This window comes from Diadema antillarum, unplaced genomic scaffold, assembly GCF_040938485.1.
Source record: "Diadema antillarum isolate AM-2024a unplaced genomic scaffold, OU_Dant_1.0 seq00000798_RagTag, whole genome shotgun sequence".
Taxonomy (NCBI): domain Eukaryota; kingdom Metazoa; phylum Echinodermata; class Echinoidea; order Diadematoida; family Diadematidae; genus Diadema; species Diadema antillarum.
This window is the reverse complement of record NW_027271682.1, coordinates 1,492,501-1,517,416: the sequence shown is the minus strand read 5'-3', so window position 1 is coordinate 1,517,416 and position 24,916 is coordinate 1,492,501. Positions and strand designations below refer to the sequence as shown.

Genomic DNA, 24,916 nt, shown 5'->3' with positions numbered 1-24,916 from the left:
TTTGGTAAGTAATTGGAAAGTTATGGACAGATGTAGATTGGATTTTCAGGAAAAGTTGAAAATGGCATTAAAAACAATTTATCAATTTTTTGTAGTGATAGTGATCCCCGTCTGACTCATTGTGTGTGTGTGTGTGTGTGTGTGTGTTTTGTCTTGTTTCTGTTTCTGAAGGATTCATCTCTGTGAAATATGGCCCTAAGGACAATAATTCAGGGTGAAATCGCAACATGGGTGAAGATGAATGCATGGAGGCGGTCTGCGTTCTCCGAGTGCTTTTGTTCTAGTATTCCCATACTGTAATGGCTGCTTTTGAAGGGGGGGGGGGCAGCTTTCGGGTTCAGTTTGGGCTTTAGTCTTCCTCGTTTGTCACTGTCGTCACCGCTCAACCAGCAAAGCTGGAACAGATGTGTTTTTAGGAGTGAACGACACTGATTTCATGCTCTATCTAATAAAATATATGGCAAAGTAAGGGAGAGGGTCAAAGGGGAACTGTGCGCAGTAGTCCTGCTGAAAACAACCCACATAGTCCAACGGGCTGCATAATAGACGTCACATGAGGACTCAAACGGCAAGCTACGTGATCTCTCCAAGTGTTATCACCTGTTCCGCTCTTCCGTTCTCTGACAAAGTGGCCAAAGAATTGGTAACTATACTGCGCTCCTTATTGTAATTTTCAGATATTTTTTCATGAACGTTTACACGTTTCAGAGAAAGGTTTGCATTACGTTTGATTTATAAATTCGATATCTTGAATATCTTTTCTAATAGTCGTTGCGTTCGTGTCTGTTGTCGAAGATGCTTTGAATATAGGTCAGATTAAAGAACACGACAACAAAACAGGAAAACAGGCCATGCTGTGTGTGTGACTACTCAGAGCAATACGTCGTTCAAATGCCAGAACCACAATTTGAGAAATCTCCAATCATACTACATTACTTATGATGATTATTCTCAGCTCAATTACTGAGTATGACATCGCCTACGGTTAAGGTAAGAAACAACAACAACAAAACAGAGAAGCGGCCAACGTTCCAGTTTCTTGTACATACAATACGCACCGTCCACTTTGTTCAACTTGGTTCCCAATTGGTAACATAAATGATCATAATTATTAGGCCTCTTTGCCACTGAGGATGCAGGCCCGTAGCCAGGGGGGGGGGGGGGGGGTGCGTCGGGTGCGTACGCACCCCCCAAAATTCTGAAAGGTCCACTTTTTCATAATAACGGTTTTTTAGCAATTCTCAAGATAACAATCCAAATAAATATAAAGACACATTATATGCTACGTAAATGTGGAAGAGTACGTTTAACAATGTTAAAAATAATTGTACGAAACCCTTTTGTTGTATGAACCATCGGATCGTCCCCATGCACACAAACACAAATGTTATGTATCAATTTGTGCGAGCTATTACATATTGAAAACTTTCGGTCATCTGCGAAGCCGCGCTTCCGCGCGAACGCTACAACACGTAAAACGGGTCAAAAATCGACGCATTTTTCCACAAAATCTGCCATAACTTTTCAACTGTTTAAGAAGCAAACTTGGGCGCCCGGATTCTAAAAGTGGACACTTTAGGGATTATTTATGTGTATATATCTTTATTTTAACATTTGTAGCAGTGACGCAAATTAGATCAGAAAAGTACCTTATGCGTAGAATTGTCTATGGCGAACAGTCCAAATTTGACGAATTTGAGCATATTTTGCCGTCTTGCAATTCTTCCAGATGGGATATCTTGAGAACGGAAGATCGCACAAACTTGGGGCGCACGGTTTCAGAAAGTAGAGGTTCTGCCCATTTTTGTGACATAAGAATCTTGTCCATTGGTTGAGCAGTCCTGACGCAAATTTGCAGTAAAAGCTAGACTACCCATTCACAATTGCTGTCATAGGGAACGTGTACAATCCATACAGAACTATCACGTGACGAGACTACCAACGAAAATTTGAGCCGTTGACCTTCACTGTCTGCCGTTGTCAGCAGTGTGAATTCCTGTAATTTCAAGCTTTTGTTTCTCGCCAAATATCATTTTCAACGCAATATCCAGATAGAGTTGTATGTGAGACATTATCTAGATACGTAGCAGCCTTATTGACAACATAACTGTTAAGTTTGGGAGCAAAAACGACCAAATACATTCCACATTCCATCTCATTTTTCGATGATGGCTGTATAGTCGGACTAGTGCATTTCCTTCGGAGGTGGTAATAATGTAAGTAGTTGCAACGGTCACCTTGCCACCTGCTGTCTGCAATCGGGCGCTTATATATACACGTGTTTTACACAGGTAATCAACTGAAATAATGTTGTAAAGGAATGATAAGGTCATAGACTATATCATTTCAACTGTAGATTTAAACCCGATTTCTGTCGCCTACACACACATTATGCCATCAGCGGAAGTGTTTTCCGCAGGAGTTGTTCCGATGGAAGCACAAGTACCAAACAAAACCCCCCAATGAACGTCCGTCTACTGCAGCGGAAACAATAAAAACAGTGTGATGCAGACATGTTTCCAAATGTTTTTACATTGCTAAAAATATGCTGCACCATCCCCACAACCAGCTGCGAATGCGAGAGAAGCGCCAGTGCCTTACGCAGACTGCACACCTATCTGAGGGCCCAGCATGACACAAGACAGGCTGTCTGCTTTTGGCACTCATGCACATCCATTACAACTTTGACGTTTGATAACGAGAGGGTGGTGAAATTGTTCGCCAGAAAAGCCATCCCAGAAGACTGGAACTTCAAAACAATGCTTAAAGACTAGAAAAAAGACCTAAGCGAAGATCACACTGCACAAGTGCACATTCAAAGGACCGGCAAATGCTCCCCTCTAACTCCTGCTATGTAATCATCATTTTCTATTTTTGATGATTACTTGCCTGTCTCAATATATTGTTGATTATTAGTTATACATTTTCTCATGTTGTGACAGTTCGATTGGTTTCTCATTTTGAAGTGAGCCAAAACCTAAGAACATTTCTCACTTATAATTTCCAAAGAGTATTATGCAGGCACGCAAAACTCAATTTAGTTGTATTTCATTTAAATGTAATGGGTAAGAGGGTATGAGAGAGAATGCTGAGCTATGAAGTAAAATGGTAAAGTAAAAAGTTATTCAGATAGTATTACAAAAGCCTGAATATTGCAAGAGCTCCGGAGTAAAAAACAGTCAGGGAAAAAACCCTATGTATGATAACATTGTGAGAGCGTTAGACTGCAATTGTGACGCGTCCGTTATTTAATTTTACATTCTTTATTCATATTTTTCATAAAAAAACACAGGTAATGAGCCGGATTGGGTTAAAATTCTCACTTACAGCTTTGTAGAAGTCTGAGTCAACAGTATCACACAGTACTTCAAGACGTATTAGTACAAACGATTTCTTGAGCCTGCACCGTTTTCAGGCTCTGTTCTGGATACGGCGGGTAGAAAACTCATTCTTTTTTGTTGTTTATTTTATCATTATTTACTAATCTCTTTTCTAACTTACAGGTAGCGGATTTTCTTTGCAGGCCAAATTCGGAAATGTAGTGTTGATATTACTTATACATTTTCTCATGTTGTGACAGTTCTATTGGTTCTCATTTTAAAGTGAGCCAAAACCTAAGAACATTTTCACTTATAATTTTCCAAAGAGTATTATGCAGGCACGCAAAACTCATTTTAGTTGTATTTCATTTAAATGTAATGGGTAAGAGGGTATGAGAGAGAATGGAAAGTGCTGAGCTATGAAGTAGAATGGTAAAGTAAAAAGCTTGTCAGATAGTATTACAAAAGAAAACTAATTCTTTTTTGTTTGTTTATTTTATCATTATTTACTTATCTCTCTTCTAACTTAAAGGTAGTGGATCTCTTTGCAGCCCAAATTCGAAAATGCCTAGAGACAGCTAGTAAACAAATATGCTACTATAATTTAATAAATACGAAATAACCATTCCAGTATGTATCTTAGTGTGCACAGTAAGACAGATCAAATCAAATAGGAAAACATCTGAGCACTAAGCCTGAGGTCTGAATTTGCACTCAACTTCTTCCAATGGCTAACGGATGTTTAATTTTTGAATTTCACTGACCTTCAAATTTCACAAAGAAAACCTTCTTAGCATGATGGTTAATATGACATTTGACTGATATTGGAGATGTTTGCGAATCGGATCTACTACCTTTAATGTTATTAAATCTAAAATGATTATTTGAAAGTTCGGAAATGCTGGAAATATCCTACCACAAGGAGGCAAAATATAAATGGTTCACATTTACAATTCATTTTGTTTTAAAAATTTTCTTATTTATTTTCGTTTTTGACAAACTCGCATACCAACGGCTGATATACTGTATAGTAAAGTGAATGTTTCATCTTCCAAACAGCATCCAATGGTATGGAAAACTCCAACTGAAAGGTGGACACCGTGACCATACTCGCTAAAGAAAACGCGTAATAGGGGTCGTTTTTTTCTCACGGATTAGATGGAAAGTGTGATGTACGAGCGTATATAATCAAAGGGTATCAAAAAGGCCGAAATTTTGGAAAATGGTATATTGTTCAATCATGATGAAGTACTTCTTTAGGGTGCAGGAAACATTTAAGGAATACTTGTTTTTAAGGCCCGAAAAAATCATATGATCATGACTCGTTTAGGGGCCATTTTGAAAGTCCATGTATGAGCATGGTGTCCACCTTTTAATTGTCGCTACCCCTCCCGGGACAGTATCAAAGGGCCGTTTTGTTAATTAACGCAATCCCCCCTTCCTTTAAAAATCCTGGCTTCAGGCAATAGCCAATAGAAAAAAATAAAAGTTAAAACAACACCAGGAAAATCACTATTCTCAATTTTGCGGCGCGCTACGCGCGCAGAGTCTCGAACACAATTAAACTTTGTAACTTCCTGGCAAAATGAGTTTTTACTATTTCCTAGATGAAATACCGTAACGCGATTGCATGCAACAGGCAAAAATACAAATTTCCTCGAGACTTTAAAACGTCATTAAAACAGTCAAAATTCATGATTTGCGACGCGCTTCGCGCGCAAATTCTTGTACAACTTTTGTAGTTCAGTCGTCCAAGGAATATATATATATATATATATATATAATTGTGTGTGTGTGTGTGTGTGTGTGTGTGTGTGTGTGTGTGTGTGTGTGTGTGTCATCATTGGTATTGGTACCGAAGGTCCGTTTTTTTAGCGACCGCACCCCCCTTGAAAAATCCTGGCTACGGGCCTGGGATGTGTAACAGAAATGCACAATACTCACACACTCGATAGCCTAATAGCAGTAAGATGTAAAATCATCTTCATTTATTGAAGTGTGTGGCGTCCCCGCCAGCAGAATGAATCAATGACCAGTACTGTATAATACAGGACCTTGATAAGGTGGCTCGTAAACCCATTATAGCTGACTAATAACTACAGACAATGATTTGCCATGTCTCTGTACATGTGTTATCCCTCTCTCTTTCACAAGCACACACCCACACACACACACACACACACACACACACACACACACACACACACACACACACACACACACACACACACACACACACACACACACACACACAAACAAACAGTTAATATCATACTAAATTTGGAGGCGCAGAATTCGCTTTAGCTTTTTTCCTATTCCGTATCATTAACTCGCGGTCTTTTGCCGCTCCAAGGTTCAATTCGCTTCATATAGAGTTTTGATAGTGAGTCGCATTGGTGTTGATTACAAGAGCTTATCTGCCTAACTACCATGGCCGCGTTGATAAATTGCCAAGTAGCAGTTATCAATTAACGCGTTTATGTGCCTGCGAAAGCTGCAAATAGGCAAGGAGTGAGCCACTGAAGACAATTTGTTTTGTTTTGTACCGTTGGTCTATAGCTGCTGATATGACAAGACGAATAATCCCGACGGAGAATTCGATTTGCTGATCAAGAAGCTACATGAGAAACATACTCACCACTTCCCCCCCCCCACCCCCACTTCATAAAATAACATCAGAACAAGAAAACACATTAACATGATGACAAAAGAAAAAGAAATTGTCTGCAATGTCTTGTCAGGATTCGTATACTATGGAAACACTGTTATTTCGATGTATACCATTAATTTTGAGGAGTAAGCTTGTCGAAATATGATTAGTTATTCACCTATTGTAGTTAGGCCTGTCATGAGGTTAAATATTTTCCTAAGGCTAAATAGAGCTGTCTGGATATCTGCGATGGAGAGCTCTGTTGATATCACATAGTGGTGCATTAGAACGAATATAGTGTTAAATGATGAATAATTAGACATGATTGTTTTTTTCTTTGTTATTTCTTATTGAAGTATAATGTAGCATCATTTTGATGTATATCAGCGTAGAACTTTCATTGCAGTCTCCGGCTAAAGGCCTCAAAGTATAAAAAATTTAAATTTCTTTTTCTGCGAGATTATACATTTCTCTCCTCCCCTCCCCCGTCGCCTGTTTACTAATCTGGTTGACTGAGAATTACTAGTGACCTCTTCGATACATCTTCTAACGGGTCTTATCAGAACAAGGGCAAACGTCGTCTTACGAGATATCGCAGGTTGAACGCTCTTTACAAAATGACTCCTTAGTTGTGCTTGTGCTGTACCATCTTTGACAGGACTATTTTGGTTGCATTTGTCTAGTAGGCCTACACACCGACAAGGGTTGCTGAAGAGACTCCACCCATTCAGCCGGAGTCAGACCGTTCGGGAACAGTCGGGAATGTGAGCCGTTTCCGACGGCGGCGTAAATCAGCACAATGGCAAGCCGTCTCCTGATCATTTTCAGTGTCCTTGCAGGTAGGTAAAGGTTTGGAAAGTGGATACTATGTGCTGTATTGGTTTGCAATGAATGTCCTGGAGTCGTTCCGCCGGGACAGTCAAATATTAAGCTGTGAGCATGGAGTCACTGTCTAGTAGCTCAATGCTTAGTTTGAGTTAATTATATCTGTGAAAAAGCAACAAGAAATGCATACCCTCCACGATTTTTATGTGTTCACAGATTGTACACACTGACAAAGGCCAAGGCTGCAATTCTAATAAGAACATGGATTTTTGTATTTTCGGTGAATGTTATTGATGATATTGCACTGTGGTTGGAAGCTTCGGATCTTTGAAAGGTTACATTGTATTTAAACTACGAAGTGACGTAAGGGAAGACGTCTGCCTTCATTAACTGTTAAATGCTCTCAATCTGTTCACGTTATAACTGAGAAGATTTGGTCGATGCCGTTACATTAACGAACAATTCTAGTCACGCAGTCCATATTCATGGATGCTGTATAGTCAGCATATAGGGTTTACCTGTGACGCCCGCGATCTCCAATCTCGAATGTTGCCATCCTTGATTCAATTAAATTTAGTTTGATTCATATTCCCTTTCATATTTCGACAAAACATTCTTACACATACTTCACTCTTTGTTTGTTACAAAGGAACAATGTAGACAATACATTTTGAAATGACCAGTGTGCAGATGTATTAAAATTATAGTGATTTGTTATGACTGTAAAAGATTGAAATAAATCATCAAAGCGTATACATTGTGCAATAAAAATCCAATTATAATGCGTAACCAGCCAGAGTCAACATATAAATATCTGTTGAGCCATCGTTTTGAAAATATCAAACTAGTGGTTATACATGTCAGTCCCACGATTTTTATTTATTTATTCTTTCTTTTTTTTTAGGGGGGGTGCAAATTGGAAATAGTTGATAATTGTTTGTATAAATCATGTCGAAATATAACCCAAACCCCTCCCTCACAATAAACCTAGCGGGGTTGATCGATTTTTTGTTGTTGTTGTTGTTGTCATGAATGTGAATGAGTGCAAGGGGAGGGTATGTGAGGGGGCATCCCCCTCCCGCAGAAGAGAGCTTTTTCGCTTTTAGAATTAAAATTCATCGACCTGGTGAACACTTTTGTGGAATATTCGAAAACTTTCAATCCAAAAAGTAAGGCAATGTGTCGAAATAAATCAAATAAAAAACTCAAAACATATAAATATCAAAATATATGTTTCAATACATATAGGTTCAAAGAAAGATCCCAAACAAACTAAATTTAGATAATGTATTATTTTTGCAAGTTTAAGAAGAACTCTTTTAATATGTAGTGTTTGTATTTTCCGTTGCTGTTTTTTTTTCTCCCATCTACTGTGATTATTATTTAAAAAAATGAAGCAAATCATATCGAATGAAATTTGAGAGACAGTCTGAATTTCGCCATGGGTAAATAAAGCGGCCTGTCAGCAATTTGCGACTCTATATTGAAACTGTACTTGAAATCAAATACCTTGGGGCGATCCTGAAACATAGTCATATGTCACCTGTGGAAAAGATATGCCCTGTTTTGATCACTGTTCATTTCAACACCTGAAACTGAAAAAAAAACGAACAAAAACAAGCACACTTTCCAACTTTGCGAGTTCCCTTTTCAGTGAGCCACCAAATTTTATCCGATTATCTGTTGAAAATTAACGAAATGAATTCGATCAGCAATTCTAAACTCTGTACCACATAATGATTATGATAACGATTATTATTGATAGCCTTATGTCACACTTATTTGTGGCTATCGTTATTGTGTCACTTGCTCCTGTTGTAATAGTGTTTCCTTGTACGTGTTGCATGTTTTCTTTTATTTCTCGCTATTTTATCTACCTTTGCTATTAATCAATCAGTGATCTGGCCTTTGGATGTTAGCTTACCCTTCAGTAGGCGATAATTATTGAAGTTGACTGTTGATACTAGCTTCCAACTTATTCGCTGATGATTTTGAGCACAAGACATGGATTCGTATTTCGTTGAATCAAATCAACACTCTTGTGAGAAGGGAATATTCCGAAGATCTAGAAAAAACACCTTAAGAAGCTAACCATATCTAATATCTATGCCTGTATGGGTGTGAATGTGCATGAATTTCCTTTTGAGTGGGCGTCCTATAGGGGGAGGGATGATTAGCTAAATGAATAACATGAAGGTTTACTTTTTTCTCTCGTTTTTGCGTATCTTCATCCCGAGCTAGATACTGGGCAGCACCCATCAAGAACAAAGCAATAGTCCCCATGCCATGTATGAGCTCAGAATATTCACTTGTGTGTATATTCTATTAGTAATCTTCAGTAGATTTAAAATGTCTCAACTACACCCAGGCAGGACTGCTGCAATGAGGGAAAGATGTGCTTGTTTACGACATGGGCATTTCGATGGCTTTCGTGAGATCCCCTTTGAAATCATGAGTACCATGAATAATTAGTTTACTATTAATTTTGTGCATGTGTGTGTATGCGTGTGGGTGCCAACGAGCGCGTGTGTGTGCCGAGTGTTCATAGAGCATGTAGGGTGGCGACCATCAGTTTTTATACAATCCAGAAAATCGACATCTTCGAAATAAAAGGATGAACAATATTAATTATCACCATACTGCTTATCGTCAACTACAGGCATTGCTTGCAGCCAAGAGCAGAACTGCAATTTTGACGATCCTCTGACGGAAGACCCGAAATGTGGCTGGTCAAATTATGTCTACGATGATTTTGACTGGTCCTTGAGGCGACGTGCTACCCCATCTCGCTTCACCGGACCTTCGGGGGACCATACCACAGGAAGTAAGTCGGTGTCCCTGCTTTTGTACTTGAGCCATTTCAAATGGTAAACTTATGTACAAAATTCGCCCTTCTTTCAGTGTAATAATTAATACATGGACAAAGCTATATGCAGTTCTACCTTTGCAATACTTAATCCCTATACAACGGCATCCAAAATCCACAGGATTCCGCCGGGCTCCTTAGATGATGAGATAATGTCTAGGAATGTGTTGCACTACCTGTTCTTTGGCGTTATCTGAAGAATTACACTGCGTATCAAACGTATCACTTAAATCAAAGTACCACAGGTTCCCGATATCATTCAGAACAGAATCATGCTTGACAGCAGGAACAGTTTTAAAGGAAACCAAAACCAAAAGAGAAATGTGGATTGAGTGAAAGCAGCAACATTAGTAGAAGACATCAGTGAAAGTTTGAGGAAAATCGAACAATCGATGCATAAGTTGTGAATTTTTGGTGTTGAAACCAAACATATGTTTGGACAACAATATAAAGAAAATCTAAAGGGAATTACACCAAAAAAAAAAACAACACTTTTCTAGCATAATGAAAGAGCACCTGACTAACCTCTTTCACAAAGCAGGGGGGAATAATTGCTACCACTAACATATGTCAGTATCAAGTTGATGGAATGTGTAATTTTAGTTGAATTCCCTTTATATTTTCTTTATATTGTTGTCCACACATGACGCCATAACCTCCAGTAGTCTCCTCATCTAGCGGTTCCAACACCAAATCTTTAAAAATTCATACCTTTTGCATCGATTGTCCAATTTTCCTCAAACTTTCACTGATGTGTTCTACTAATGTTGTTGCTTTCACATTTCTCTTTGGGTTTTGTTTCATTTAGGTCTAACTGCATTCTGATCCCCTCTATCCCAGTAGGGCGTACGCAAATAAAACCACCACTTCATTGTTGCAAAGGGATGTAATTCCTTATCTACAATATCCTTACCGGCTTGCTCTTTGTTCACAGAATGATTATTACATCATCATAAATAGTAGAAGGACCACATTTTGTCGCCCGCTATACAGTCGTGCGCTTTCATTCAGAGTACCTGCGTGCTTCGAGATATCAGCATGAATACAATATTACTACCTCCCACCGTTGCTATGGCAACAATGCAATATTTCGCATACACTTTCTTATAGAGAGTGCAAATACACATACACACACATGCACCCACTCACATCCTCTCTCTCTCTCTCTCTCTCTCTCTCTCTCTCTTAGTGTATACTTGATTTATCGTCCGATATCTCCAGTAATTGTTTATCTCATGGGCTAGACCGTTTTGTACTTGATCCGAAGCCAATTAGAGGACTCTTGAGATATGAGACATACTTGACCGTTGACATGAGAGTCTGTTGCATTTCACTCCACCCGGTTTCAATAGAATATTACACACTGTGTTTAGGAACCACTAACATGTTTTGCGATATCAGGAATAAATGAAGAACACTTTGATTTCCATATACACTGTACTTGTCACCATCTAGGCACTGCTAGGAAACATCTGTAAAGTTTTTTTTTTTCCTGACATCCGACCAAACGAATACTTGAAAAACTTGTTTTTAATGCTGCAAGACATAAGAATGTATACACAGAAATCTGTCTGTCTGTCTGTGTCCTTTGAGAATGGACAATGTAACAAGTTTGGCTTGAAACTACAGCATGCTTTTCATTCGTTACCTACCTCTAATTTATATTGTAGAGTAAGCTATTGTGTACTCACTATAATTCATTTTCGTACCCGCATGTTATGTTCTGTGGAAGAAGAAAAAAAAAAAACCCGACTTGAACTGCATACACCTGAGTTGAACACCTGTCAAAATATACTTGTAAACAATTTTATCAAAACAAATTGACTGTTTTGAAGGGAGCACACGACGTAGGCCTATAACATTTGTCATCTCCATCTGCAAGTTTGGAAAACAATCACTTTAATACCAATTACATACAGCCTGGTATGACTTGATTGTGCTTGAAAGTAACTGTCTAGTAACTCATTACTTTTTTTCTTGGGCATATGTATGTCCTGATAGTAATCATCGTCAAGCAAGAAGAATACGAACATAGGTTTAGCGCTTTTTAATTAATTATATATATCAAGCAAGAAGAACACGAACATAGGTTTAGCGCTTTTTAATTAATTATATACATATATATATATATATATATATATATATATATATATATATATATGTGTGTGTGTGTGTGTGTGTGTGTGTAATAGTGGATGCATTTTCTGATTAAACCAATACAAATCAAATCAATTGATATTTCTCGATAATGACTGTTGGCGGTATGACGAGCAGAGCATGTTAACTAACCTAATCGTTTCTCATTCTTCTGACTAAATGAACAACATTTAACCTCTTCTAGATCATTATGTTTTACGTTTATCATCAAAGTTTTACATCATCATATTAAAAAAAAAAAAATCAGGCAAACCTTTCATCACAGAAATCAAAGTCATCTTGTTCTCATTGCGATTTGCCATCATTCTGTGTTCATTTTGATGTATTCTTTTTTCGTTGATGTCAGGCGGGAATTTTCTTTACACTGAGGCCGAAGGGAGAAGTCCCGGGGACAAGGCATGGCTATTCAGTCCCGACGACAGTCCCGCAGACTCCGACGAAAGCGTGACGCTCATTTCCTTCTGGTACAGCATGTGGGAAAACTTCCCGCTCGTCGACCGGCGATCAAACATGGGCACGCTCAACGTCTACATAGAGTACAATGGCTACCTGCCCACCACTCAGCCCTTCTGGTCCCGATCGGGATCCCAGACGGATCAGGGGGAGTGGAAAGAGGGGCGGATCCTATTCAGAGCCCCGGCGCCGTTTCGGGTAGGTTGAATCTAATTTACAGCACCACAGTCGGCGACCTGCGAAATTTTAGGGAGAGACAGATATATTTGTTTAACAAAGCTTTTACACTTTATGACAAGACGCAGCTACAACAGTGATCATTTGTTGCTTTGCATGAAACAAGCGATAAAGTTACCGCAATGTTTTCCTATGAGAGTCATAAATTGAATTATCAGCTTTTTCATCCCATTTCAACGATTTTGTTTTTATCATAACGCAAAGAACTTATTTGATACCTACATGCGAAGAAGAGGCATATTCTATTTTTAATGACCGAGCGAAATGTGAAAATAAGTACATCAAAACTGAATCAAAAGATGGGTTTATTACAAATGACATACAAATCAATGCCTGCTTTGTGACAGGTTATCTTCGAGGGCGTTATTGGTGATGGCGACAGGTCTGATATAGGCATTGATGATGTGAGTGTTCGTCAAACTGGTAAGTAAAGTATGAAATTTACTTACGACAACCTTGGACGAAATCTTGAATATATTTGCATACAAACAATGTGATGATACGGCAACTATTGATCATCAATCCAACAATATTATCCATACATCAATACATACAGGTAGATATACAAATGAAGAGTTTCGTGGCATAACTGGATAAGAGCCATTTTGAATCATTTTAACGTAAACCCATCATCAGATAGAGCAAACTAAAACCTTTCGAGCGATAACCTCACTTTTCACATAACAAGGAATATTTTTGAAGTTATGATTAAGAATATCCCACATTCCCTTATTATATTGTTTGTTTTCCCCAGTTTTGATATGAAAGACCTTAAATTAATAAGAACGGATTAAACTCATTTTACAATCAAATTCTTCGCATGTAAAGACAGCTAATGCACACATTATTGGACTTCATTCAGTTGACGTGGTGTTGCTTCCACGCCCTAATTTTATCAACTTGATTCATTCAGTTTGAAAGATAGAATGAAAAATGCCTGAGCAGCTTTCATAAAACTTTATATGGAAATGAAATTATTTGAATTGAAAAAAAATTTATAGTTATCAAGTAAGGCGAGTATAACGGTTGACGACATTTCCAGTCGTTTATTACATGACTTCATAACAAGTAGCTAGGATCCATGCCAACCCTCAGGAAAGATTAAATTTCCCGAATCATATCAAAGCAATGAACTTTGCTGATGGCGTCGCTGTTAAAAGGATGCCTTTGCTGTTATTTTTCCTTTTCTTGTCACCTTAACGGCATTCCTACACTGTCTGAAAGTATGGCGTCGCCATTAATAGGATGCCTTTGCTGTTATTTTTTCCCCTTTTCTGGTCACCTTACCGGCATTCTTACACTGTCTGAAAAGTACTTTTTGTTTTTGTTTTAGTTTTTGTGGGAACTTTTTTAAACTAAATTCATTCTGTACAGGAAATAATGTAGCAACGTAAATTGCGGTGCTGTTCCTTTCGTCCTCACAGAGTTTGAAACGTTTTGCGATTTCGAATCGCACCTACTCGGGGATCTCTGCATGTTTTATCAAGAGGAAGTAAACGACGATTTTGATTGGTCGAGGCATTCCGGTGAAACTCCTTCGCTCGACACAGGACCACTCAATGACCACACCTATCGCAACGAAACTGGTATGCTGTCACAGAAAGACAAACTTAGATATGGCTAGATGAGTGTACACACACAAAAAAAAATAAATAAACATGTGAGTGATTGCCAAGCAATTGCATAAAACTGATGATCACATGTTTACATTCATCCTTTTGATAACCGGTAGAGATACATGCAATCGCTGGAAGCAAAATTGTTTTGTTGGAATGTCTGTGAACATTAAAATTCAATTAATGCTGGCGAGACTTCGGAAAGTTAACAATTGCAGCAAAATGCAAGTAAGGTTATGCTTGGTGCACATTACACAGACTACCAGATTATTCGGTTGCTTTTTGTTTGTTTGTTTGTTTGTTTGTATTGTTATATTCTTCTTCTTCTTCTTCTTGTGTGTGTATGTGTGTGTGTTTGTGTGTGCACGCACGCTTGTCCATGTGCACTTGCGTGCGTGCAGAGTGTGTGTGTGAGTATTTTCTTTCGGGGAACCTACTCCCACAAGCATCTGCTTCTATGTATATATGATTATGTTCCCTCCACACAGGACTTCAATTGATTTAGTACTATGTTAATGCTTTTTGTATATACTGAACTTATAACTTATAATTCAATAGATACTTTACATTGTCATGTATGGATGCTGTAAACACAACACTGTATGATTTGCATGGAAACTTAATTAATGAAATGAAATGAAAAATGAAATGTAAGGGGTCAGTCACGAATACACAATGTTAATAATGTGATGCTATTAAAACGTGCCCATTCATTCCTTCTAAAATCTCATTCAGCATAGCTATCGCGCATTACCACTGTACACAATTTGCTACCAAGCAATTTCTGTGTTGCAATTTTCTAGACACAGAAGAAGGTTTCGCATTGGCCGAATTCGTAATTCCACCATGGCTGCACACACAAGAGAAAGATTTATAACGTGTCTGCGTGTTTGTTTTTCCGTCAGGCCACTACCTGTACATCGAAACAACACGACCAGGCGGGAATGCCAGCGCCCAGTTGATATCATACCCGTTCTTCAAACACGAAGGTGACGACTGTTCCCTGCACTTCTACTACCACGCTTTCGGACAAAATGTAGGCACCCTTCGAGTATCCTTCGTCGGTGAGACATCGACGGACACCCATGTCGTGATCGATGGCCAGAGCAGTGACTCGTGGAATGAAACGATTCTGCCTGTGTCGTTCAGTTCTGGGTTTTACACGGTAAGTAGCGCCCCCTACGTTCCATTGGTAAAGTTTCCAAATTATCCACTAAAAATCGAACAATTTGCCAAAATGATAGGATCGATGATGATTAAGGAATGGACATATGTCTATGCCACAGACTTGACTGATAAAAATGTGTAGGATAAAGTCTTTTTTAATTCAAATATTAGATCTGATTCCTAAGTTTTTGTTTTTTCTTTCATCTGTGTTCATTTTCCATTCTTTAGATCGTTATTGAAGGTACTCGAGGAGGGGGAAATCTCGGAGATATCGCCATAGATGACGTTTCTCTCAGTTCAGACTGTTCTGGTAAGTAGGTACCTAATATGTAAAGTAATCATTGACGAAATCGTAGACCTGAATCTGAATTATAGGCATCTTGAGTTCTTCCCATCAAAAGAGGGCGGCATTACACCATGTGCTTACGACACTCGGCGTTTATCATCATGACCGTCACGTATATAGTATCACGTTGATGGTGGAATGATCAGATTGGTACAGATGGGTTTATTCAATTGCATAAATAACGCTGTGTAACGTATTATCTGGACATTACTATCACAATGCCGATAATCCATGCATTCAAGATGACTGTTTGGCCGATGAATAAATGAATACAATGGTAGATGAGTTTTTAAGCAATTGCCTGTAGGAACTTACTGTAAACACAACGCTTACAATTATTGTGACGATAACGCATAATCTTATTTTATCCATAAAAATACAATTCATCTTGTCAATCATCACATGTCCAATTATATATTCTGAAATTTTGATATCAAATCCCCACTACTCTTTCGCAATGTTATTGAAAGGCAAAGTCTCCGCAGACGATCATAGTTATCTACAATTTTCATCAACATTCCAAAATATGTGTTATGGGAGGGCTACACGAAGGATTCACATTACGTATTGGTGTAAAAGAATAAATACTCGTGTCACGTAGCTTTTTTTTTAAAATCCTCTTTCTACCTCTTTCTTATTTTCTTCTTACACTTTCCTCCTGCTTTTTATTCTTTTTCTGTCCCACCGACTTTAACATATCTCTATATCTCTTTGTCTCTCTCACTTTATCTGTCATCATTTTTGATGCAGATATAGGCTGTCAATACGCGTGTGTATGCTTGAATATAATCATTCCATTGATATCCACCTGATTACACATGGACCAGTTCATATTAATTTCATCTTTTCGTTCTGTATATCTGGGACGCCAGCTATCGACTATTGCCTCAGCAATCCGTGCAGGAATGGGGCGAGTTGTACCAGCTCGCCGGGTCTTGGGTACGAGTGCTTGTGTGCGCCGGGCTGGACGGGCCTACATTGCGACGAAGGTATAAAGGCGTTTTACCTCTCAAAGCAGGATAGATGAAACCAATGATAGAAAAACATAATTTTCCCCTCATTCTTTTTCCACAATGTTTTTTACATAATGGATATGAGAGCAAAACAAGCATTATGTTGAACACTGTGGAATGTACAGGTGTATTTCTTTCTGTACTTCTAAGTGGATGGGGCATTATTGAGTAGTCAATCTTAGATACTGATCCCTCTCTCTTATTCTAAATGTCATTGTATTTTTACTTCACCAGATATGTGCAGGTCTTCAGGTTCTGTAGTTTTGTATTCCTCTATGCAAGGATGGCTCTTACATTAATTATCACCTTTTCGGCTTTCTGTGAACCAAGACATTTCTAAGAAACACGACGAAGCGCTTTATTCTGTATTTTGTTCGCGTTTAAAGTTGTCAGGTTGATGTTCCTTTTTGTGCCTCAACCGAATTCGAGACAAAGCATGAACACAAGTAATAAAGATATAAGGAAAAGTAGAGCAATCTAATTCGATATGAAGGTATAATTATAGTTTGATAAAACACATCGACATCTATGTACGTAGGAGTTCATTCAAAATCAGTCTCGATTATGCGACTTGGGGTTCAAAGTTAATCATCCCCTTCCCGCGTGTGATCAACCCCGAAAGTGAAGATGAACCAAAGTGAAGTCAGACATAACAATACAACATTTGTCGAAGGCCCACACTTAAAAGAAAAATGTTGATTTGCGAGGCCTTGGTCAGTATAGCCTATGTAGACTTCCTCTCTCCGTTCCAGCTTTCCTTGGCCAATACCTAGAGCTGTTGTCTCCTGAAGGATCTGCGACGCGAACGTTAAGCCAACGTTAAAGGGAGCGTATAGTTTCGGTTCAAATTCAAATTCAAATTCAAGTTTATTCCGTTTCTCGACAGTAAAAAAATAACATAACATACATCACTCTTTCTTCAGTGATAAGAATCGTACCAAAAAAAAAAAACCAAACAAACAATCAAAGTGAGTTTAACAGAGTAAAACAGTACTTGTATACTTGCAGTAAAGATACATTACAATGCCTGAAGTAAATTAAAGTAAAGTTGAATATCAACGTACACAAGGCGAAAAACGGAGGGACCCACTGAAAAGACGAAGCTTGTAGAGTGTGGGCCCCTCAGGAGAGAAAGAATCAGTGAAAATATTGGTAATAATTATCGGCATCAGGACAGCAACGAGAATGTCTGAAGCAACAACAGCGAAAATAGTTGTAACAGCAGAGAAAAAAAAAGTAGAGAGGAAAAAATGTTTAAAAACATTGACAAAATAGAATTAGAAATGGAAGCCCATAAAGAGTCAGACAGAAAAGGAAGAAAAACACAAAATGACAACATTAACATATAAACGGACATAAAACGACACTGGGACATCGACGAGGCTATAGTTAAACGCAAAAGACAGACTACGACAGGAAGTAAGACTAGCACAACGGAGATAACGATACACGAGGGCTGGACGATGGAAAACAAAAACAAGACAGAGACAAGACCGGACGGAAAACAAAAACAAGACAGAGACAAGACCGGACGGAAAAAAAAAAAATCCCTCATTATATAAGCGTATAGAGTGCAGATCCCGAAGAAAAATCCATCAACTGCATGACTAACTTAACCCAAAACTTTATTCACGAACTTGGCGGTGGTCAGCTAGTACGAGCGACAATGTGTAAACAACTATGCGGATTTTATGAAAGGGGTATCAAAATGAATAACGTGTAAAACTAATCCGATTCATGACAAATGTTATTGTAAAATCGCAAAAGATAGGCTTTTAATTTCCGTTTAAATGAATACAAAGAGGGAGCTATTTTTATATCGTGGTTCAGAGAATTCCAATAGTTTGGACCAGTGTAGATAAATGAATTTTTCCCTAAAATTGTTCGGAAAAAAGGTAAATGAAATTCATTTGAACGTCGGGTGGGATAGGAGTGAAATGATTGGTTTTTAAGGAACATTGAATCAAAAATAGATGGAATAGAACTGTTATTAAACATGTACATAAATTGACCTAAGTTGAATAAAAACAACTCATTTATTTTTAGTAACTTATTAGAAGCAAACAGTAAATTTGTATGTGAACGTGTAGGAGAATGACAAATAATACGGAGGGCTTTTTTCTGCAGTAACAACACTCTATTCAAGAGGGTCTGATGAGTATTACCCCAAGCCAAAATTCCATAATTCAAATAAGGCAGTATCAAAGTGGAGTATAACATGAGTAATGACTTTTGAGGAATATAAAATTTCAATCTGTTCAAAACACCTATATTACGTGAAATAATTTTACAGATATGATCAATATGTGTTTTCCAAGACAGTTTATTGTCAACAATTATACCAAGAAATTTAAAATCTAATACACTTTCTAAATTAATATCATCTAAAACTATGTTAGAATTTAATACTTCGACAGTATTACTGAAAAGCATATATTTTGTTTTTTGAAGATTCAATGATAATTTATTAGCCCTGACCCAATTAGTAACTTTTAACAGTTCTGTGTTAACTTTTTGGACTAAAATATCAACATCGTTATGAGCAAAAATAACAGTGGTATCATCTGCAAAATGAATAAAAGAAAGTATTTCAGAAACAGAAGAAAAGTCATTGATATATACTATGAATAACAACGGTCCTAAAAGACTTCCCTGAGGAACACCACACTTGACATCTCTTATAACTGAATTATTATCTTTAATAGTAACAAACTGTTTCCTATTACCTAAGTAACTCTTAAACCACTCCAAGGCCTTCCCACGTATTACATAATGCGATAACTTATAAAGTAAAATGTTATGATTGATTGTATCGAAGGCCTTGGAGAAGTCCAAAAAAATACTAATTGAATGAGCGTGGTTGTCAATTGCGTTAACCACGTTATCAACGAAATGAAGAATTGCATGAATAGTGCTATGTTTTTCTCGAAATCCAAACTGAGACTTTGTAAAAATTTTATGCAAATTAAAAAAATTAATAATTCTAGTATAAATTATTTTTTCTAATACTTTAGACAATGAAGATAAGACCTAACTTTAGGTTTCTAATATTTTTGGTGAGATAATGAGAAACCTCTCATGAAATATGAAAGAACATGTAATTCCAAGAGGATTCAACGTTAATTTGGTGAAAATCGGTCTTAAAATGGTTGAGATGTCCAAAAAAAAAAAGAGCATTACTAATAAAAAGCGGGACCCGCCTTTTATTAAGATCACTTTGTTTGACTTTGTTTTTGGATGTCTCAGCGATTCCAAAACCGAGTTTCATCTAATAAACTTTGAATTCCTCTTAAAATGGTTTGCTCTGTACTATTTCATAAGTGGTTTCTTGGTATCTCAAAAAAATTAAAAGCCCAATTCTCATCTCCACCAATACTATACAATCCTTTTAATCAGGAAAAAAAAAATGTGTTCTGCACTTGCGCGAGACAGCTGTGTTCATTGTCCAACTTGGGAGGCTGCGCCGTCTTTACGTTCGCGTCACAGATCTGATTTAAAAGCTCTTTGATAAAAAAAAAACAATGAAAGTGACATGTCAGTGGTTCCATGTGCGCCATCTCCAGATATACCTGACTGCACACCTGAGGCGTGTGAGGAAGGCTTCGAGTGTATTGAGCTGGTGAATGGATTCGACTGTGTCTGTCCCGAAGGCTATCAGGGGGATGCTTGTGAAGAATGTAAGCGATCAAACCCCGTGTCGTTTTCTTCTGCTCTCTATGTTTTATATGTGTTTTTCACGTTTTAATATTATGTCCTCTCTTCCACTGCCTTTTAATTTTTCCCCTTTGCTTTTCTTTTCCCTCCTCTGACTGTCTTTTCTTCACACAAATTTTCTTTCTTTCTTGTATTTTTCAAAGTTCTTATATCATTTTTTACCTTGTCATTTGACGAGGTGGATGTACAAAGGGCATTGATCAGTTTGATTTGAAATGTACTATAAAATGAATATTTTATTTTTGTTATCAGTATTTATAATTATAAGTCTCTCCCTCTTGACCTTCAACAATATCCTGCTTATTGTCGACAGGTCGGCAACTTGTCTGTGTTTCCTTGCTTAAAATTTGTTGTCATAGAAAGCTCTTATAGGCTTCATACGTGATACGCGTGCTGACTTGCAAGGATGATGATAATGGTAAAAAATCAACTGAATTAAATTCTTTTGACACGTTCGCCGCTGCTTTGATTGTCAAGAGTTTATATATGAGTTGGCAATTTCCCAGAAATATTATCAAAAGAACAATAAGAGGTAAATATGACATAGGATTATGTGAAACTAGTCAGTACATGGCAAGTTTTCTTCTAGGACGTTGTTAATGTACATTTTCAACAAGAATGCATGTTTTGTTTTGTTTGTTTTGTTATCTTTGCATACTACCGCAGTAATACCAGTTGAGCCGCCAGTTAAGCCCATTGATACGGAGATCTATGGGGTTGATCCGGAAATGGTGCCCGTCATCATAGGATCCTGCATCGGCTCGTTCATACTGATTGTCACGGCCACGTGGTTCACAGCCACCTGTATCCGGCAGGACGGCTTCCGGAAGAAGAAGGAAACCCAAGTGGACGTCGAAAGCAAGGACGGACCCGGCTCGGGAAGCTCAGCTTACGTGAACACGACCTACGAACCCGACGGGGAAGAGGTGGACAAACGCGACAATGAGAACTATCACTCACAGCCACATGATGGAGGTGAACCCAGCTCTCACGACGAAGGAGCGTCCAAAGGAGCACCGCCTGATGTCAACGGAGAAGGCTCCGGCAAAGCTGGCTCAGAACTCGATGATGACGAGACGGGGAAGAAAGATCCAGCTTACTCGGAGATTCGGGGGGAAGAAGACAAGAAAGATCCAGCTTACTCGGAGATTCGGGAGGAAGAAGACAAGACAGAGGCCAAACAAGGAGTGGAATCAAAAGAGGATGGCTACGAGGAAGTCAAAGAGAACAAAGACGATAGAGCTGGGTCAGATGTACAGGAGGTGGATAAGAAGATGCCGGACGATCTTTCGACAAAATATGACGAGGATGTCGAAACTCAGTCAGCAGGAGATGAATCTGATAGACAGAGTGCCGTGGTGTTGACCACCTCGCTCTGAAATAAACACTAACAATGAAGAAAAAAAACCCACACACACATGTATTGGAAATGAGATTATCTCAATTTTAGCATACCATAAACATACTTCTTAATTTCCCATGAAATGTAAGCAAAATCGACACATGTAAATATCAATGGGTATTGTTGCAAAGAAAAACTTCGTAGTGCTCTTAGTGAAGTATACTCACTCACCTGTCATGGTCGCAACCGCATCACCAAGACAGCCTGTTGCTCTGTTTGTCTTTTTTAAGTTATCACTTCGGTACAACTGCGTTTCAACTCACTTTATTACAAAGTCAGTTTCTAATTATGTCAGTGTGATAAGGGAACGTTCTGTTCTGCTGTGATTAGTGTTCTAACTTGTTTTGTTCATTATTTGATCACTCTTTCTCGTATAGCTACAAACTTCATCTATGCATGACAACCAAATTGATAGTCAAAAAATTTTCCAAAAAAGGGCAAAATTGTTAATACCTTGACTGACTGAAATTGCACATAAAATGAACACTACGGTTTTTTTGTTATGATTTTATTTCATTTTTGTACAGTGAAATATAGTAAACATACAAAGCTTTACGTGCAGTATTAAAAAGTTCAAAATATCGTTTATTTGAGCCATTTGTCAGCATGATTTCTGACGAGCGCGACGAACTATATCACTGTTATATTTTGTCCATACTATTATCTGTAATTTCTCCTTTGCTTTTTAACTTCCTTAATATCAAAGTCATCGCACGTCACTACAATTATGCCAGTAAAGTACATCGCATTTGATGTGATTTGGATGATAATATGTATATTGTGAATTCTCTAAAGTGTTTTATCTTATTCGTCACTTACGGGGTTACGATACGACAGTGCTCCAGGAATATTGAGAAAATTTTGTTTTAATGCCTACATCTGTTTCATCTTGTAATCACAGAAACAGCTACATGTATAAAGGATGATTAAAACGTTTATGTTTTGAAATCCCAGATTTTTACCTCTGTTTTCATTATTCTGGAAAACGAAAGCCGGGCATCGATATCAATATTGGAAAAGCCGAAGCCTAAGTTTCCATTATAGTTCATATAATAATACATTATATGATAATTATGTATAAATATGCTACGCTGTTATCAATTATGTCTGATGAGAAGGCCTGCTTACAAGACTGGTTTGTAATTGAAAGAAAGATTGCTCTAATCAGCTTATAACAGTTCATCATAGGCAAAGCACACTTCCCTTGCTCATTGGCAATAAGTATAGGCAATACAACTGTATCATAGAATGTGTTAATACTGTGATATCTAGCTAGTTCAAATACATTATTCGTAACTGCTAATTGCTAAACTGTGCTCGCTAGTTGTCTTATCTTCGTAAAAAGGTACAAGCTGTTTTATAGACGACGCTAAACTTAAAGGTTACAAAATAAAATGAATATCTTCCATCATGAAGTCAAATCATCGAAAGCATCCCAGGACGATCAAAACTGTACAAGCTTACGCATACACTGACGATATATTCAGCAAGATACGTACTTCATCGCATATTATGTCAGCACGTATCTAAACGTGTAAATTTCCCGTTATGATTTAGTAATCAGAGAGTCAACATGGCATAATTTCTAAGGAAAAACAAAAGAACGGTATCTCCACAAAGTTCTGTTTAAGACACCTATGATTCCCTTAAGCAGTTGTTAAGAGCAGATAATAATTAGAACATGCAGTGAGTTTATATGCCAAGCAATAAGAGAGGTTTTTGCTGAAAAATTTGTCGTCACTTCGTCCTTATACTCCATTTGTTAAAGATTTTGTTCAGCAGCAACAGTGGTGTGTAACACACAAATAGGCACACAATGAAAAGGGATTGGAACATTACCTAGTCTCTCCTATTCCCTTTTATCTAAAGAGCAAAAGTTCAGTTATCTTGGACAGCCTTAACATCACTGAGGTCACAGACACATCTAGAACGGTTATCACTTTCTGTTTCGGTGTGTTATTTCCCTCGTAGTTTCAGCCTTATGTTCAGCCATTGTTCAATGTAGAGATGAATCATTAGTGAGTATAAAGGAACTCATCGATAGGAGAGACGCTTAGCGTAACGTCGTTGGCAGAAACAATAGACGTACGTGATCAGACATTGACTGCGCTAAGGGAGGTCTGTGTTCCCCTGTCTCTCGTAGTTGTAGGTGCTATGGCGTATGGATTCTCATGGGCCTCTTCGTTCCTCGTCCTCCCTTTCAAATCCATCATCGGGGTCCCTCCGTTCCCGGCTTCGACTACAGCAACTCCATACCGTTCCCTGCGAGTGCACGTGTAGGCTGCCCAGAAAACAATCAGCGTTATGCATAGCGCGCCAACCAGGCACAGGCCGACGATCAGTCCGGTAGTCAGGGGTTCCATGCTGTTTCCACCAGCTGTAACAGGACTCTCTTCCGTGATTACTGATGAAATCGTCGGATTGACACCTTCTGTTGCTTGTGACTCGGTTGCATCTGTAGAATCGGTGGCAGCAGCGGAAGACATTGCCTCTGAAATATCCGTAATGGTCAGCGGCTCTGTAGTGTCTGCAACGATGGTGCCAGTCGTACCAGGTATGGCAGTGTTAGTGATAACATCCAGAATGGTTGTCGTGTCCGTAGTTGCCTCCGTTGTTCCATCTTCCTCCGTTTGGGAAGTCGCTGTCCCTATTAACGTGGTACCCTCCTCCAACGATGTCGTTAATTCTACAGTCGTGAGCGCTTCAGTTGTAGGAGATTCCGTTGTCACTGACGCAGTTGTCAAGATCGGGTCTTCGGTCGTGATGAGATCAATGGTTGTTGCAGCAACCGAAGTTGGATCGGCCGTCGTTATTAGAAATGTCGTCAGTGCTGGAGTGGTTAAGTCAGTTGTCATTGCTTCAGTGGGTGTTGTCAGTTCAATTGTGGTAGGGACCACGGTAGTTAACACAGAAGTTGTGATCGGAGGGGCTGCAATGTGCACATAGAAGAGCACAAAGTGATATCACATTATATTTTGTACTATATGACATCATGACATATGATATCGTATCGTACCACAACATATCGTATCACTATTTGCGTTGTATCATATCATAATAAATCATTTCACATAAATATTTGTAATTGGATCAAGACGGTACTAGGCTAGTTCGCCTACTTTCTCCTTGATTGAACAATCTTTTCATCAA

At 38.3% G+C, this 24,916-nt stretch overlaps 2 protein-coding genes across 2 annotated transcripts in view; one reads left to right on the top strand and one right to left on the bottom strand.

Moving 5' to 3' along the window:
• Positions 1-527: 527 nt before the first annotated feature.
• On the top strand, positions 528-21,743 carry LOC139739382 (uncharacterized). The gene is made up of 11 exons (XM_071650001.1): positions 528-643; positions 6,654-6,809; positions 9,455-9,619; positions 12,165-12,469; positions 12,856-12,931; positions 13,933-14,094; positions 15,030-15,289; positions 15,520-15,601; positions 16,510-16,626; positions 20,214-20,327; positions 21,031-21,743. Exons 2-11 carry the CDS (start codon positions 6,770-6,772, stop codon positions 21,741-21,743), a joined length of 2,034 nt encoding a protein of 677 aa, XP_071506102.1. The 5' UTR covers positions 528-643; positions 6,654-6,769.
• A 1,505-nt stretch (positions 21,744-23,248) lies between these two features.
• Positions 23,249-24,916, bottom strand: part of LOC139739381 (uncharacterized) — an 8,962-nt gene continuing 7,294 nt past the window's right edge. The window contains exon 6 of the mRNA XM_071650000.1: positions 23,249-24,695. Coding sequence (XP_071506101.1) covers positions 23,860-24,695 — 836 coding nt within the window. The 3' untranslated portion in view covers positions 23,249-23,859. The remainder of the gene's footprint in view (positions 24,696-24,916) is intronic.